The following is a 17,029-nucleotide window of genomic DNA, read 5'->3' as shown; positions in this document are numbered from 1 at the left end:
TTTGGACTGCAGTGACACGAAGAGCATAGCGCAAGTTTAAAATGACCTTCCCATCACATTGTTGCTATAATCCTGTTGGAGCAGCTGACATGAACTTCATTCTAAGGCATGATCTTCCATACCTTGTGTTCATGGGAAAGGGAAGTGAGGTGTCCTGGGGAAGAATTCCAACATCCCTTGAAGATGTTGGAAGCCAACTGTGTGAACTACACAGTGGACAATTTTCCCGTGCAAGTCAGCTGTGGGTTGGTAAGACGCCAGTGATAACTTAAACCACAGGTAAGGAACATGCTTAGCCTGAGGGCCACATTCCAATCTGGGTAACCTTCAGAGGGCCACATGTCTGTGGAGGGCAGGGTCAGAGGGAAAGGGGGGGCAACAAATGTGAATTTCACCTTTCTACAGTAGGCTTCTTTCTACACATACACACCCCACTCTACCATCCATCCCTTTTCATTTTTTCATTTCACTTTTAATTTGTATACCGCCTTTCTATATTACTATACACAAGGTGGTTTAGAAGCTGAAGAAACAATAAAATAGACAGCAAATATCACACACCTCATAACAATCTCATCCAATACCAGAAAAAGTCACAATAACTTTAAAATAAACAACTTATATCAAATAAAGCAATATTCAACAATGCATTAGAATATAAGAGTAAAGAGTAAAATTAAATAGCAAATAATAATTGAACAGTTCACACTTATCAATATTTTTTTACTAAACTATAATCAGAAAAAATAACAGCAAGTCACAATGCATTAAATACCACAAAACCACGTAAAAGGATCAAACTGAGAAACAAGGAGACACAACTTATAAAATTGTACACACACACACACACACACACACACACACACAAGCTCCTCTTCTCTCTTCCCAGCTGCTTTTGCAGTTCTCAAAGACATGGTCTGGGGAAGGCTCCTAAGGTTGGGGCAAGGCAGGTGGAAAAAGTCACTGCCTGATGAACAGGAGCAAGCAAGCCAGAGGCATTATCAGATTCCAAGGACACATTGCAGCCAGGCAAAGACATTCAGGGGGGGTTAGCAGAGCCAGTGAGGGGTATGGTTTAGGGAGAGGGTAAATGGCCTGCAGAGAGTTCTGAAGGCCAGATGAGGAGACCTGGGAGTTTGCATTTGGCCCCCTGATCTGAGATTCCCTATTTGGTTTCAGCATACCATACATCTGGACTGCAGAGTTTGGAGGAATGGTTCACAATCCTTGAAATTAAAGTTGCCTTCATGGACCCTCAGGTGAGACAATGCACACGGGTGTAGAAATGGTGCTGTACTCAGTCTGACACATTCCAAACTCTGTGCTAGCTGTTCTAATAGACATTTGAGCACTGATGCTCAACAGCAATCTGTTCTCTTTCTTGACTATCACAGTGGAGCCAAAATAAACTTGACTCTGACTGCTCGAGGTTAAACACGAAAGTTTCCTTTGTCATCGCCTAGGAAAATTTACAGTTTAGAAGAAACCTAGGGTGTTACTTAAAATGTGGTGCGTACGGAACAATATTCAGGAACTGGATCCTTTGGGGAGCAGTGATTTGGTTAGAACTAGTCTCTCTCTTCCAGTACTATTTTTCCAGAAGAAGAAAAAGGTGCTGGAACTCACCATGAACACCTCACTCGTTTTCTTAGACAATGGAGCCCACCTGAAAGGTGCTAGAACTGAGTTCAGGCTGAAAAAAGCCGTGCTCTCTCCATACAACACTGAAGGAAGAACTCCACATTGGCAGGATATCAATGAAACAAACAAATTGACCCAGGGATGCCATTTTTGGTAGACGCGTGTTGGGTACAACACGAAGCGTCTACCAAAAATGGCACCCCTGGGTCAATTTGTTTGTTTCATTGATATCCTGCCTTTCCTCCAAGGAGTGAAAGGCATGAGAGACTATGACTGGCCCAGGGTCCCCCACAGAGTTTCATAGCTGAGCAGGGATTTGAACCCAAGTCTTCCATGTTCTAGTCTAACACTCTAAACACTGTACCATATTGACTCCTTCTCTCCTGTATTGTGTTGTGATATCAATTCATTGTGAATTTTCCAATTCCCACCAGGGGTAGCTAATTATGCGGATAAATGGTTAAAAAAATGATGTCACACCTTTAAACCCTCTGAGAAAGGGTGTAACATCTATGCTTCACACCTTGTTCCCCTCACCTGTTCTCCCCATCAAGAGGCCTTATTTGAGCACCACCATGGCAAATGGTGGAGGACATAAGCAGACATGGTTGAACACAGCAGCTTCCTTTTCTCTCTCCCTTAAAAAAGCATTTAAAGGAATGAGCAATTTGTGGATCTCGCAACTGTCCAATGAAGCCACTTACTGTTCTGCAAACTAGTTTTGTCCCTCTGTGTTACCGAGCTTATGATGTAAACCCTGACCTCATAGGTCACCATGACTTGTTTACTTACATTATTATCCCATTCTTCCTCCAAGAAGCTGAAAGATGCATGCATGCTATTCTCCGTCCCCTATCCCCCCCTTACAACAACCTTATAAATTAGGCAACTTAGCCTCAGGGCCTCCCATTGAGCTTCACAGCTATTTGAACTCAGGGCCTTCCCAGCCAGCCCTCTAGCCCAGGCATCCCCAAACTTCGGCCCTCCAGATGTTTTGGACTACAATTCCCATCTTCCCTGACCACTGGTCCTATTAGCTAGGGATCATGGGAGTTGTAGGCCAAAACATCTGGAGGGCCGCTGTTTGGGGATGCCTGCTCTAGCCATTACACCATACTGGGCTTGTATTGCTCTTTGACAGCAAGAAGCATTGTTGTAGTCATTTTGGTAAATTATATTCTCTAAACATGAACGGAACATAATATTTATCTACAAAGCACTAGGCAAGATGCCAAAACTAAACTAATTTGGGAAAGTGGATGTGAAATGGTATAAGCTATACCCCGAAAATATTAAACATTGTATATCTGTCATTGTGCAAACTCCCATTACCCAAAATTTCTGCTTATTAGAAAATATTTGTGCCCTTATCAAATGCCTTCTATTTGCCTAAAATGTAAACCTGTTAATCAAACCCTCTTTCAGGACATTCTAAATTGTTTGGAATCCACTGCAGATTTTGGATAGATGAAGTTGAACTGTTTTTATCTCTGTGGAGCTTGTGTCAGTTTTTAAAAGAATTATTCTAAACAAAGGATAAACATGATCAAATCACAAAGTCGTTTCTTAGATCATTTGGACTAATAAAAAGAACTAAGTTTCCATTTTTGCCCTTGAAATAATGTCATGTTTCATATAAATTGTACCAAGTACGGCATTCCCAACAGTGCCAACTAAACCATTATGAACTAGCTGCTAGATCCTGTTATATTTCTTTTTTACGTTCCAAAATCATATTACTTTAAAAAAAAAATTTTTTTGATGTCCATTTGTTTGGATTAATGCATTCTCCCTAAACCCCACAACTATAACTCTGCCATAATTTAGGCAACCTTGGGAAAACAGAACAAAAAGCAGCTGATAATATTCTTTCACATTATGGGAGTTTCTGCTTTGCTGACTTAAAGAAATTGGGTAGAATCCAAACAATTTAGACTTTCCGTCATGTAGGATGTGTAACCACTTTCCTGGCAAACACCTTTCTTGTTCCAGGCCGAAGACAGTCATATGGAACATTTCTCGAAAATTAAAGCAATAATCAGCTTTCCCTTAAAAATCTCAGGCGCAATTTTTCAGCAGCCTCGTGAGACAAAATTATAGTAACGGCAATCTACTCTAACCACAGTACATATAATTTACTTACAGTATTTATACCAATGAAGTCCCAATCAATGCAAAAACATGTATTACAAACTTATTTCGAATCTACAAAAGTAGTCAGTGACTAGCACCTTTGTCGAATAGATGAGTAATAGGGTTGGATCCCTTACTCAGAGCAGACCCATTGAAATTCATGGATATTAGTTGGGTCTGTTCTGAGCAGGACTAGCATTGGCTACAACCAGCATTCAGCTTCCTGAGGAGAACAGTTTCCTTCTATCCATCGACATCATGCATGATGTTATAAATCTCTATCATATCCCCTCTTTCTTGCCTTTTTTCTAAACTAAAAAGTTCCAATTATTACACACATCATCATCATCTTATTATTATTATTATTTGTACCCTGCCCATCTGATTAGGTTGCCCCAGCCACTCTGGGCAGCTTCCAGCATATACAAAAACATAATAAATATTTTACAGCTCTACAATATCCACTTTGAAATGAGGCAATATGAATTGTAAACATACTAAACTTATAGGACAGCATGTAGACCAACTATTTATAACATTTACCTGATAGCATTTATAGGAATATCTAGCAATGAAGAGCATTTAAGATGATATTTTATTAGACCAACTTCTATTAGTGTAAAGTAGGCAAAACTTTCCATTAGACTTTAAAATAAAAATAAAAATGGCAGTTTGGTTCTTCTTATACTTTACATGTGAATTTGCTTTATAGCTAATTCCCAGCAAGGTAGTTGACAGACGTATATCTTAAAGTCACTTCAGGTAGTCCGCTGTATTGCAGGAGAAAGAATATATGCATAGATGGTTGTTTTTACCAGGGATATTGGCCATTGGTGTGGAAAAAAACTGACTACAATTCTCCCATCTGTTTTTTGTTGTTGTTCCTTTCTCCTGAAAACATGTTTATCTGCTTCTGATTACTACTTTCGTTAAATATTTCACATTGTTTGAAAGCCAGAAGGGTGTGGGGGCACTGAACATATTGCCTTCTATGGTCTGGTCCCAATCATATATACATTACAATGGATTCCAACAAAGAGTTGCAAGAAAGAAATGGTAGTATCCTGATGAGGGTCAGTCATCTCTAATATTAACAGTGAAGGGCTCACAGTTTTATCTGGTAAGGGATAATGTATACACACAAAACACCACATATGCAACATATTTTGTGTGTTCTCACATACACATATGTGCTGTGCTGCAGTATTACTTCAGTGCTGTCAAAACATCGGTTCTTGATGTTTAAACTGTTTAGTTTCCCCCCCTGTCCTATAGATTCAATTATTAAGCGTCACACAAAATTCAGAATGGCTGGGCTCTGATTCGACTGTAATTTACTCTTTATTCCTGGAGTAAAGTTGAGATGTTCAGACAACATGACTATTCTAGGTTTTTGAAACTAATAGTATCTGGCACATATAATCCACTCTTGAGAAAGAAAGCACTTTTGTCTTCTGCAAAACTTGGGGTTCCCTTGAGCCTGCTGACACCTCTCCCTTGTGCTCAGGTGTAAAGTTTTAGCTACTTAAGCAACAACACTCATGCCTGACCACTGGAAATGTAAGGGAACAGTATTCCCGTGAGCCACTGCAAATTGTATCTTAAAAGTTCAAGGTGTAGAAAAAACTAAAACGGAGTGTACAAGAGGACCACAATCTTAAGCATTGTTAGATGGGTCTACTGAAATCAATGATAATTAAATCTAAGTAAATATGGCTAGGGTAAGGGCATTCATTAAAAAAAAAATATGATTTTTCAGCACACAATTAGAAGTAAGTCCCACTGTGCTCATTTAGATTTACTCATTTGGAAGGTACGTAGGACTTCAGCCTAAGCTGCCTATAGCTGCACATACTGTATTATGGAGTTCCTCCAAGCTAAATGTAGAGAAGCCACACCTCTGTAGAATTAGGTCAAGGGGAAGGGAAAATAAAGAACATGAACATGCGAATAGACATGTTTTGAGCAGTGAGAAGAGGACTCATCATTTCATAAGCCACTAATAACATCCTGCTAAATTATCCAGTGAGCCTGGAATATATTTAAGTCTGAGCAGAGAAGCTTATACCATGGTTGAAATTGCATGGAAATGCTTTTTTTAAAAAAATCCTTGTGTCCCTGAAGTGCCAGAAGCTGCCAGGGCTAGAACTGGGTTCCATTCTCTGTGTAGCTGCCATTTGGAACAAGTTCCTCATAGTGAAATGTTCTCAGGCTCTGGATGAGGCCCTCCCTCCCCCAACACACAAGTCGGCCATTGGGCCCTCCTGGATAGGAAGGGCTGTAAAAGTCTTCCTATCAGTCTCTTTAGTCTGTTTCAGCTTCTGGATGACCTGAGAACTGTCTATAGCTCAGCCCTAGCTTAAAGAACAAGAAAAGTATTCTGGCACCTATGCTAGATATTTGGGCTATTAGAACTCTAGGGGAAAGGAGTTCCACAGTTACATCTATGTGCCCCTGGAGAAATTGACGAATACTATGCAAAAGAAGATGGGTTTGATTTTTAGGGATCTCAGTAGAACACAGGACAGGAGGTATTCAAACAAATGAAAAAACTTAAATAAACATTAAAAAAGAACATAATGCATCTAAATGGAAATGCATCCAATCTATATATAAAAAAATTATATATTCAGCAATCAGAAAGTAAAGTATTCATTAGAACAAAGAATAACCCATTCCTCATGCAAAGTAGTAACATAAAACAGCTGTTATTTGAAAAGCAATAAGTTTTATGGGTTTCAGAGTGAAGTTTGCTAGAGAGAATGTACAGCTGTGGGAAGCTGTTTTGCTTACAAAGTACTGGGGTGTGACTGTGTTTATGGGCCTAAGAAAACTTGAACATATGATGGAATCAGTATGCTTTCACATTTTTTTTAAAAGCAAGCTTTCAAAAACTGGAGCCTGAGAAAGACAGTTGTTTAGCATCAAGGAACACTCATTAATGAAATGCGGAGGTGTTCCCTTCCAGTACCAGAAAAGGGAAGACCACAATGTGGGAAACAGCAGATCAATCATAACATTAGGAACAACTCACATAGCTACCACAAAGAGCTTGTGCCCTTAAACTTATTAGTTTGTTGTTGTGTCTGAGAATTTTCCTGCCATTGCTGGAATTCTCCTGCCTAGAGAAATTTCCACAGTGGCACTACATGGATTCTTCCTTCCCTTCATCCTATTCCCACATTAGTTCTGTAATCTTTTATCTTACGGCTTCCCAGCCAGCAGAACCTTCCATTCCCCACAAGCAATGGAACGTGTGAGCTGACAACTTATGGGTCTCAGCCACCCTGTCATCCCTGATACTCTAGAAACTAGAGAGGTTGATCTGCCTGCAGTCATAGGTAACCTTCTTCATGGGAATGAAAGTGACCAAGGAGACTCTGTGGCAGGCCCCTGCAGGTGAGGGGGCAGCCGGGGTACAATTCTCTGGGCCTTGGAGGGCTATACTGGTTGGGGCCCCCCGCCAGGGACCAGCTGCTTTTTGTGTGTGTTTATAACAAAACTCCCACTCTGGGCCCCAGAGAAGCTCTGCACGTGTCAACCTTGTGGTAATATGGGTACCTACTCTGATACAGTGGTACCTTGGTTTACAACCCTAATCCATTCTGGAGGTCCGGTTGTAAACCAAAACAGGTCGTAACGCAAGGCGTGCTTTCGCCATTGGGGCCTCCCCCCCAAAATGGCTTGTAATAATAATAAAAAAGGATTGTAATCCAAAAAAACGGGACACGCACTTCCAGGTTTGACGTGGTTGTAATCCAAAGCGGTTGCAAACCAAGGTACCACTGTATTCTTTCGGATAGGATACCGAGTGACAGAACAATTTGGCCACAATAAGGAATTTTTGTCCAAGGTATGATTATTTTCCACCTAGTCATTTTGACACTTTGGCACCCTATTTGCAAAATTTAACAATTCCAAAATACAGACGTGCTTTCGCTTTCGCAAGATTGAATATACTGCCTTCGGCTGTACTTGAGGGTCGATTTCAAAAAATTCTACTGGAAAAACAATTATGTCCATGCGGATGGAGATGGCAGTATGGAGTCAGTGGCTTATGTGCTTCTGGCTTGCAATCTTTATAAAGATTTGAGGAGTGAGGTTATTGCCCTTCTATTATTGACCATGCCGGGTTGCTCAACCATTGCTACAGTGTCCTTTCTTTTAGCAGATCAAGATGATCAGGTGACAGCAGAAACAGCAAGGTTTTTAGCAGGGGCAATCAGAACAAGATCTATTATTTGATTATTGATGTAAACCTCCAAAATGTATTTCGTATAGTTAAGTTTTTAACTCTATCTTCAGTACATTTTATTTTATTGCTATGGCTATGGCTGATGCAAATACTGTAAAGATTCTTCTGATTCTGATTCTTTCGGGTTACTGTTATCAAAGGGTAGGATCCAAACAACCATACATCTAGTTTCATGTGCCCTAGAGACTTTGATTTTGTCCCTTTTGACCACCGTCCACATAGCAAATTACTTTTGAAACTGAGTGGACTTTCATATGGCGTAGGGTGATCTTCAGTTCATAGAGAGAAAGTAAAAAAATCCCACCCCAAACCTTTGGTTGTGCCCAATGTACCCTTTGGATACCAGCCATTACTATTTAACTGGTTAATGGGAAGGTTTTCAGGAGCTAAGAGATATCCAAGACAGTTATAGCAATACTTTCTTTTTTTAGTATAAGGACAATAGGAAGCAGATACATACTGAAGCATTTCTTTCCATCTTCCTCAAGTTCATAACCATCATAACATTGGCAAACATAGGATCCGGGTGTATTCACGCATATCTGTTCACAATCATGCTTTTCGACTTCGCATAGGTCCTGGGCTGCAAAATATAAAAATTGCACCACAATCTTAGAAAGAACTGGGATTGCAGCCTGTGTCATCATCATTTCTACCTTTTCTTTTTGTCTCGGGTCCTGCAATCTTTCGTATCATATAGTAACTGCATGCAGAGAGGACAGTAATATTGGAGATGTTTGTGAACATATAGATATGCTTTGTTACTTTACCCAAAATTATCTGTTGGATGCAGAACTAATCTGCAGGAACAGCAAATGTTACAATCAGATCATCAACTGGCTTGAAACCAAGCACTTTGGCTAAAGGTGTATCAGAATCTTCCATTACCACATGGACAGAAATGGGAGAACTTCCGGAAGATTTACTTGAAATGAAATTGAATAGCACTGAATTGCAAACCTATGCAGATTTCCAGATAATTAGTCCACAACATATGGAGGGCTCCACACCGGCTACCATCAGTTTATGCCATAATAAATGCTGTGTTGAAAGACTCTGCTGTTGCTTTTGTTGCAGAAGACTAACACAGCTACCTCTCTCAGTTTGTGCAGAGTGAAACTGGGGTCAACAAAGTGTGACCTGTGGGATGTGTTTTAATAGGTAAGAGAAGATACTGTATACTAATTGGAATTCATTTCTCTAGGCCAGGCACCCCCAAACTTCGGCCCTCCAGATGTTTTGGAGTACAATTCCCATCTTCACCGACCACTGGTCCTGTTAGCTAGGGATCATGGGAGTTGTAGGCCAAAACATCTGGCGGGTCGCAGTTTGGGGATGCCTGCTCTAGGCTCCCACATGTGTGGGTTGAACAGAGTTTCAAAATCCCAACCTTGGCAGCAAAATCAGAAGTATAGGAATTAGGCTGCAAAGCCTCCTTTTGAGCAAATCCAGGTAACAAAGTAAGTTGGCTTCCCCCTTCTTACCCCGCTTAACAAAGAATTAGGTAACAACTCATAAAGTAAGTAATATATATATATAATATACTTACTTATAATATTGCACTGGTTTACAGAAGTGGCAGCAGTAAAAACTATGCAGGCAAAATACTTATATTTACAATATAACCGGCTTCAGCCATGTGCCTAAAAGCTGGAGCAAGCAAAGGCATCTCTGCATCCAACACTAGTCAAAGGAACAGAGAGGGGAACAGGAAGTACTATATGCTCCTTCCTCTCTAGGAGAGGAGGGGAAATGACATCACACAGAGCCCTCTCTACCAATTGTATGGTCTGAGTATCTGCCTATCAGCAATACAGCTCTGTGGACTTAGCCCCTTCTCATGCTAACTAGCAAGAAATGCATAATTTGTTAGGTTTGGCTGATAATCTCCTGACCTACATGAACTATGCTCTGTGTGAGTTGAGTAGGTGCCTTAAAGCATGTCCCTGTATCTTCTGCAATCCCATCCCAAAGCCAATATACTGTATAGCCAACTGGCAGATTTGGTAGCAGTATAAATATGCTTTTAGTTTAAAATTCTGACAGATCTTTTAAGCTAGAATGATCTCCCTCAAGAAATAGGATTCAAACAATTAAAAAAGAAAATACTTTGCAGTATTGCTTTTTTTTTTTTAAACAGTATCAGGTCACTAATTGCCTAGAAACTAAGTATCCACAATCGGTACCACTTAAGTGATTTAAAGTCACCCTTGCTTATTCAGATGGTTTTTCCTACCTCAAGAATTTATGACCAGGGAGATTTGGACATATTTAAAGATAAATGTGAGAAAGAGATTAAAATAAGCAAGTCATGTTTAACATAAGCCCATGATATATAAACAACTCCATTAAAAAACATTCTAAAACAAAGTGTCAAAACTGATATGTGATACTGATGTTTTAAAAACCTAGACATAATTCTGAAAATAATAGATTTAATATTTGGTAAAAGAAGCAACTGCTGACTTATACAATCTGTGCTCATTGTGACAAATACACACATGCTTTCCCGGAGAATGGCATGCTTACTTTTTCTTACTATAGGTTTGTTTTCTGCACGAACAAACTGGATACGCTATGCCTAGTCTCTTCAAAGTTCCCTCTATGCCTGATACATTTTGTTTCCTTTCAGAAAGGAAATCTTAATTGCCCAAATGTGAGAATAAACAAAACATTATTTAAATGGTGCACCTATTTAGAAACCAACAAGACAAAGTAACAGTAGTGAAACTAAGGATAGCCATGTTAGTCTGTTGCAGAAAAAAAACAATGGGGCAGGTGTGGCTGCATCACTGCTGCTTACCGGGGGGGGGGTTACAGAAACACACCAACAGAGCCAATCTGATGCTCTCCCTGGTGTGCCTTCACTGCCATCCTCTTTCAGCCACTGTCCTAGTATGCAGCAAAACCCGCTGCCGAGAGGCTGGTTTCCATGGCAGTGACCCCACTGACTGCTCCTGATCTTGACACTAAAAATAAAATGAACTATCATCTGTTTGATGAACCATTTCTGTTTAGCAAGCAGAATGGTTTTAATTTATTTTAAGAAGCCTTCCCAAATCCTCCTTTCCCCCCTTCAAATTCTCTTTAAAAACAGGAAGGGATAAGTTGTTGGAGGTTGCTCTGTGCGGGGAATTCCAGACTTGTGATATCAATCCTTTAAAGTGCCCTTCTTTGATTCAGTCTCTAATACAGGCATCCCCAAACTTCGGCCCTCCAGATGTTTTGGACTACAATTCCCATAATCCCTGACCACTGGTCTTCTTAGCTAGGGATCATGGGAGTTGTAGGCCAAAAACATCTGGAGGGCCAAAGTTTGGGGATGCCTGCTCTAATACATGTACACTTCGGGGTTTTCCTGCTACAGGCATCCACACTCAACATCTGGATATTGGGTGTAGGGAAGCCATCTAGCACAGGGATACATTTCCCGTACACATAAGTCAATGCTGATTAAATTAATGGGTCACATATATGTATATACTGGTTGTGGAACTGCAGCCAACGAGTGAAATTCACAGACCTGAATTACTGACGAGAGCCTTGCCATTTGCTTTAATGAGATGTGAATTATAGCCAGTGACTTTGAGAGATTAGAAAGGGTAAGTGATTTTGAGGATGTTAAATTTAGTGTGGAAGTTAACTGAAATCTGGTGCTAACATTTAGTTAAATACATCTGGTTAATGTTGACCATGTATTGTCTGAAAATGTAAACAAGGCTTATTTATATCTGCAGAGATTAGAGACCATGTGAGGAATGTGCTTTTGGCCTTATATGCTTCTGGTCATTCTACGACACATGGAGAGAGAGAGAGAGAGAGAGAGAGAGAGAGAGAGAGAGAGAGAGAGAGAGAGAGAGAGAGAATCAATGCCACACTCTCCCCATCATTCAATCTATGTAATCATTCCAGCTTGCCAGACAGAATGTTATTCCTTTCTTCCTCCTGCACACTGTTCTGTGGGGTTCTCCTGATCCCATCAGAGCCAATTTTGTGGGGTGCAGCGGGGGAAAGAGGAAGAAAACCCTGGCCAGAAAGCTTCTGCTGATGGGACTGGTTATATGAATCCATTCAATATTTTTGGATCACACTGTAGTAGTGGTTTTTTTTTAAAAAAAAATGCTTTTATTTGATGTAAACTGTCATTCTGAAGGGTGGCATATTAATATTTAAAAGAAATCATTAAAATAAGGCAATAAATAAATCACACTAATTACAGGTTGGTCTGCCGTAGTCAAAACAAAATAAAAAAAATCCTTCCAGTAGCACCTTAGAGACCAACTAAGTTCGTCATTGGTATGAGCTTTCGTGTGCATGCACACTTCTTCAGATACACTGAAACAGAAGTCACCAGACCCTTATATACTGTATAGTGAGAGGGTGGGGAGGGGTATTATTCAGAAGGAGTGGTGGGAATGGGTGATTGGCTGATAGGTTTGGCAATAAATACCTCGTCTTGGAAGGTCTGCTGCTTCAGGTGGCGAATAGTGGTTTCGGCTTTCTTAGCCATGAGCGAACTCAATTTGCTTCTCTCTCACACACACCCCACTCACTGCCAATGCAGCGTCAGAGCTCTGTCAGCGTGTTGAGTTCCCCCCCCCCAGTCGGCTGGTCCCCTCGAGACCCCGTTTGTCCGCAGGGCTTTTTAAGGAGGGTGCATAACCCTGGCAGGCACCCCTGACACCCAAAGAACCCGGTAATGGTCGTCACTTAAGCAGACAACTCATTCTGCACCGCCATTTCCCTTCGCAGACAAACCGGAAGCTGCCACACATGCTTCCTTGGCCATAGTTGCCAGGGGAAAAAGAAATATCTTGGGGAATCTATACTTAGCTTAGGCCACAATATAACTATGCCATTTTTAAAAAGCGAGAAAAACCATTAGGAAGGTATATAAATGGACCACCATCACTCTTGCTCCCTCCATGGCTCCCTTTCTCTCAGCACTTGATTGCAGTAAAGGCACTTATGTGCTGTGTCAGGAACAGCAATTCTACCGGTGAATTAATGTGCATTCCTACTGCCCCAATTTCTGGCAATTTTCGTGGACACCCATTGGGCACCACTCATCATAATGTTCCTTGCAGCCAATTTTCTGCACTACTGTCCTAAATCAGAACTTTATAAGAGAAGGCAATAAGCTGTATGTCATAAACTGGTGATGTAGGGGCACCTTCTATTTAATTATGCCCATGCTATTTGTAATTTTTATCACTTTGCTGTACATAACGTGAACTAAGTTATCATAGGAAGGAAGTCCACTTAGAATTCAAAAAAAGCCATGAGCTACAGTACAGTATAATGTTTATTTTGAGACACAAGTGGAGAAAAACATAATGATTTGCCTCTGAGGGAAATCTTCACTATAAACACTGTGTAGAGGTGTATATAAAGCATTTGGTGCCACAATGCCACATTGATCTTCTGGACAGACAATTGCAGCTAATTATTTTTTAAACATGCTACAGGGTAACATAAACAGGAGAGGAGCCCTAGTCTAAGACTCCAGATCTTAGATAAAATATTTTATATTTTAAATGAATTCTACACTATAGCAAACAATAACCATGACAAGATCTGAGACAAGGATTAACAGGGCTAGATATCATGCACTGTTTTGGCAAGGAAAGTGAAGAAATCTTTGGCAGAGAGGAAAAAGAAAATGTGAGACTGGCGGAGGAAGAGGAGTGGGGGGGGGAGCGCCCCACCCCCGGCAGCGCGATCCCGGCAGGGTGCCATCGCGGCTGTCCTCCTGCCCACGCTGGGCACCCCGCCCCCACAGGTGGCACGCCCCGCCCCCAGGACACACACCACACCCCTGTGGGTGGCGCAGCACGCAACCAGGATGCACGCCAGCCCCACCCCCGCCTGTTCTTCCCTCTCTGCATGAAGCTCCACCACTGGTGAAACAAAATGGAAATTGAAAGTGTTTTTAAAAATGAGGATGGGAGAATTGGAAGGGGAAAGACATAGGCAACAGGTACATGTACTACCAACTATAGCAGGCATCCCCAAACTGTGGCCCTCCAGATGTTTTGGCCTACAACTCCCATGATCCCTAGCTAACAGGACCAGTGGTCGGGGAAGATGGGAATTGTAGTCCAAAACATCTGGAGGGCCGAAGTCTGGGGATGCCTGAACTATAGCAATGTTCGTGTTCTTGTGGTGTTCCTGTGAACTATAGCAATGTTGGTGTTCAACATGGACCCGTTGCTGAAAATGTTAGCAATTCCCCCCTCAAAGATGTTTCCCCATTATGCATAGTGCATAATATGCTGGGTGTTGTTATGCTGAGAATTGTCCAGCTCCCACCAGAAGCAGGCAATGATATGGAGCAAAGGAAAGTACAGTGGTACCTCTGTTTAAGTACACGATTGGTTCCAGAAGTCTGTACTTAACCTGATGCGAACTTTCCCATTGAAAGTAATGGAAAGTGGATTAATCCGTTCCAGACGGGTCCGTGGAGTACTTAAACTGAAAGTACTCAAACTGAAGCGTACTTAAACCGAGGTATGACTGTACAGCCTTACATTTACATCAGAAACTGCACTATGTTGTACTAGAGAAAACTTAGTTTTCTTAGAATATGTTTATACACACACACACAAACCATTCCACCATTTTACCTTATAAAAAAAAGTTTTCAGGAGTGGATATATTGATTTTCCAAGGAAGTAATGTCAAATGTTTTCAGGCAGTTGAGACCACAACAGCTTTGCAATTTTACACCAAAGACTGTATTTATGAGTTGGTAAGATATAAGAGAGATACAATAGAAAACTCACTATTGCAAGTCCTCTGGTCTGAGTTCAGAATATACCCTTGTTTGCATTTACATACATAGGATCCAGGAGTGTTGATGCAGAAATGGTCACAGTCATGTTCAGTCACACTGCACATGTGTTGGACTGAAAAAAGAAAAGTAATTAAACAAAACTACTTCTGCTAAAGACTTAATATACAAAAAAAACTAGGGAAGAGGTGTAAAAACCTAGTAAAGAGGTTTTTATTTCAACGGACAAAGAGAACGTGCATGTTAAAGGAATGAAACGAGCACCAAAATAGTCTTTCCTGCTCAAAAATCTTTGTATAAAAATCCCACACTAAAGCAATCCCTTCACAAATCCAGCCATGTGTGTGTTGGTACTCCTTTCCTTTCCTTCCTGTTACTTGCAACCACAGCATCATACCGGTATTTCATTATGACTGAGCAAAGTTGTACCCAGGTCTCCTCGGTCCAAGTTCACCATTCTGCCCAACACATCACACTGTCCCTTTTGTTATCCAAAGTGATCAGATGGGCTTGCTAGATGAATTAAATGAATATACCTAATACCCACAGTCCCCATACCCACTGGTGTTTAGCAAATCTGTATTGCAGATGAGGAAAAAAGAGAGTTTGGAGGACTGTGCTGGCCACACAATTTAAGATTTGATGTCAAGCGTGGTGGTTTCTTTGTGCAGATGGTATCTTGATTTTCAGGATTTTTTTTTGCAGTTTCAAGCTCCAGGCAGGAGCATGCCCTACAGGTCAATTCACAAATTTATGTTCATAGCTCAGTAACTAAACACAGAGAGAGCTTTCATGTGAGGAGTCAGAATGTGATAAGATTATGGATATGCAAATGAGAGTAAATCCCGAATCATTTCTGTGGACCGTCCATGTTCTTCTAATACTTACCACAATGAGAACTATGACACGCTAGGTGTTTATAACCCCACCCCTTAAAAAATTAAAATGTATTTGGAAGAAATGCATTTCTTAAATTTAGATTTTAGATTTTGCAGTCCATGTTCAAACTATCACAATTTTCTGATTAATGTGTGGATGTCATTTCTATCTTCAGGAACATACCACAGATTTCTAAAGACACAAATCCTATGCCAACTGTACCCTGAGAATAACGGGAAAGTAAGAATGTACTCACATGTGCAGAAATTGCACATGGACAGCCAGACTGAAGATCAGGAGCAGCACAGCTGATTGGTACTCAATGCAAAATAGAAATAAATCTATCATGTCATAGAGAAGACTGTGAATTTCATTCAGGATATTAAATTTATATTAAGATTTAAACACAATGATAAATCATCTTTTATTGCCACATGTATGAGCCACGGTGAGATTTGTGCTTGAAGGGAAATTGACAGCGAAACCCTTCAGCACATAGTGTTGATATGTCCTTCATATTGTGCTGTCTGGAAGAATTTATTGCTACCATTAATCCAAAAATTTCCTGGGCACCCGGCAGATTTCCATCTTGCCTTTTTATTGCAAGATACAGATCCATTTGTAACAAAATTAACTTCTGTTTTGTCATACAACAGACGTAATGGATTGCTGTATGGAAATCGAAATTTCCTTATTATATTTATATTTAATTTTGTATACCTATTTAGTCTTTTATTGTTAGTAATTTTTAATCCAATTTGTCTGTGTATTTGTTCTTGTCTTTGTCTGTGTACGAGCTCAAAGCTGAAATAAAGTGATTGGACATTGACAGCTTTCATACGAGGTTGTAACCATCCACAGTTTCCCATTCTGTCTGAACATGGGAAACTCTGCTTTGTACAAATCGTAGTTAATTAACAAACCAGGATATTAAACTATTGTTTGATTCTGGCATGTACATGTGAACGACCTATGACAGCTTACCATATTCAGAGAAAACAGGAAGATGCAGTTCATTACCAACTGCAATCAGAAGTTTTACATTTCCTCCCTTCCAAACCAAGAAAGAAAGTGAAAGTGAAAGTGTGTGAGTCCAAGGTTCACTGCGGCTCATGCATATATGTAATGGAAAACTGTTTTTTGTTGTTGCATCTGAACACAGCCTTAAATAATTATTTGTGGTGCTTCCAAAAAAAACAAACCTGTCTATTCATTAAACTCATTGCAATTTGTCTTTCATGATAAGGAGCCCATGGTTCTGTCATGCATCTGTTTCTTTTAAAAACAAGAGGGAGGTAGGGAGGCACCTTTAAAAGACTTTTCATCCA

The 17,029-nt window shown here is 40.4% G+C and overlaps 1 protein-coding gene and 1 long non-coding RNA gene across 2 annotated transcripts in view; one reads left to right on the top strand and one right to left on the bottom strand.

Moving 5' to 3' along the window:
• Nucleotides 1-17,029, bottom strand: part of MATN2 (matrilin 2) — a 55,580-nt gene that overhangs the window by 27,687 nt on the left and 10,864 nt on the right. Inside the window, exons 4-5 of the mRNA XM_060277695.2 lie at nt 14,815-14,937; nt 8,490-8,612 (exon numbers count right to left, since the gene is read on the bottom strand). Coding sequence (XP_060133678.2) covers nt 8,490-8,612; nt 14,815-14,937 — 246 coding nt within the window. The remainder of the gene's footprint in view (nt 1-8,489; nt 8,613-14,814; nt 14,938-17,029) is intronic.
• On the top strand, nt 1,176-16,053 carry LOC148684880 (uncharacterized). The gene is made up of 2 exons (XR_015951551.1): nt 1,176-1,259; nt 15,877-16,053. It is a non-coding gene; the product is annotated as an uncharacterized LOC148684880 (long non-coding RNA).

This window comes from Zootoca vivipara, chromosome 8, assembly GCF_965207765.1.
Source record: "Zootoca vivipara chromosome 8, rZooViv2.hap1.1, whole genome shotgun sequence".
NCBI classification, from domain to species: domain Eukaryota; kingdom Metazoa; phylum Chordata; class Lepidosauria; order Squamata; family Lacertidae; genus Zootoca; species Zootoca vivipara.
This window is presented reverse-complemented; position numbering and strand designations above follow the sequence as displayed.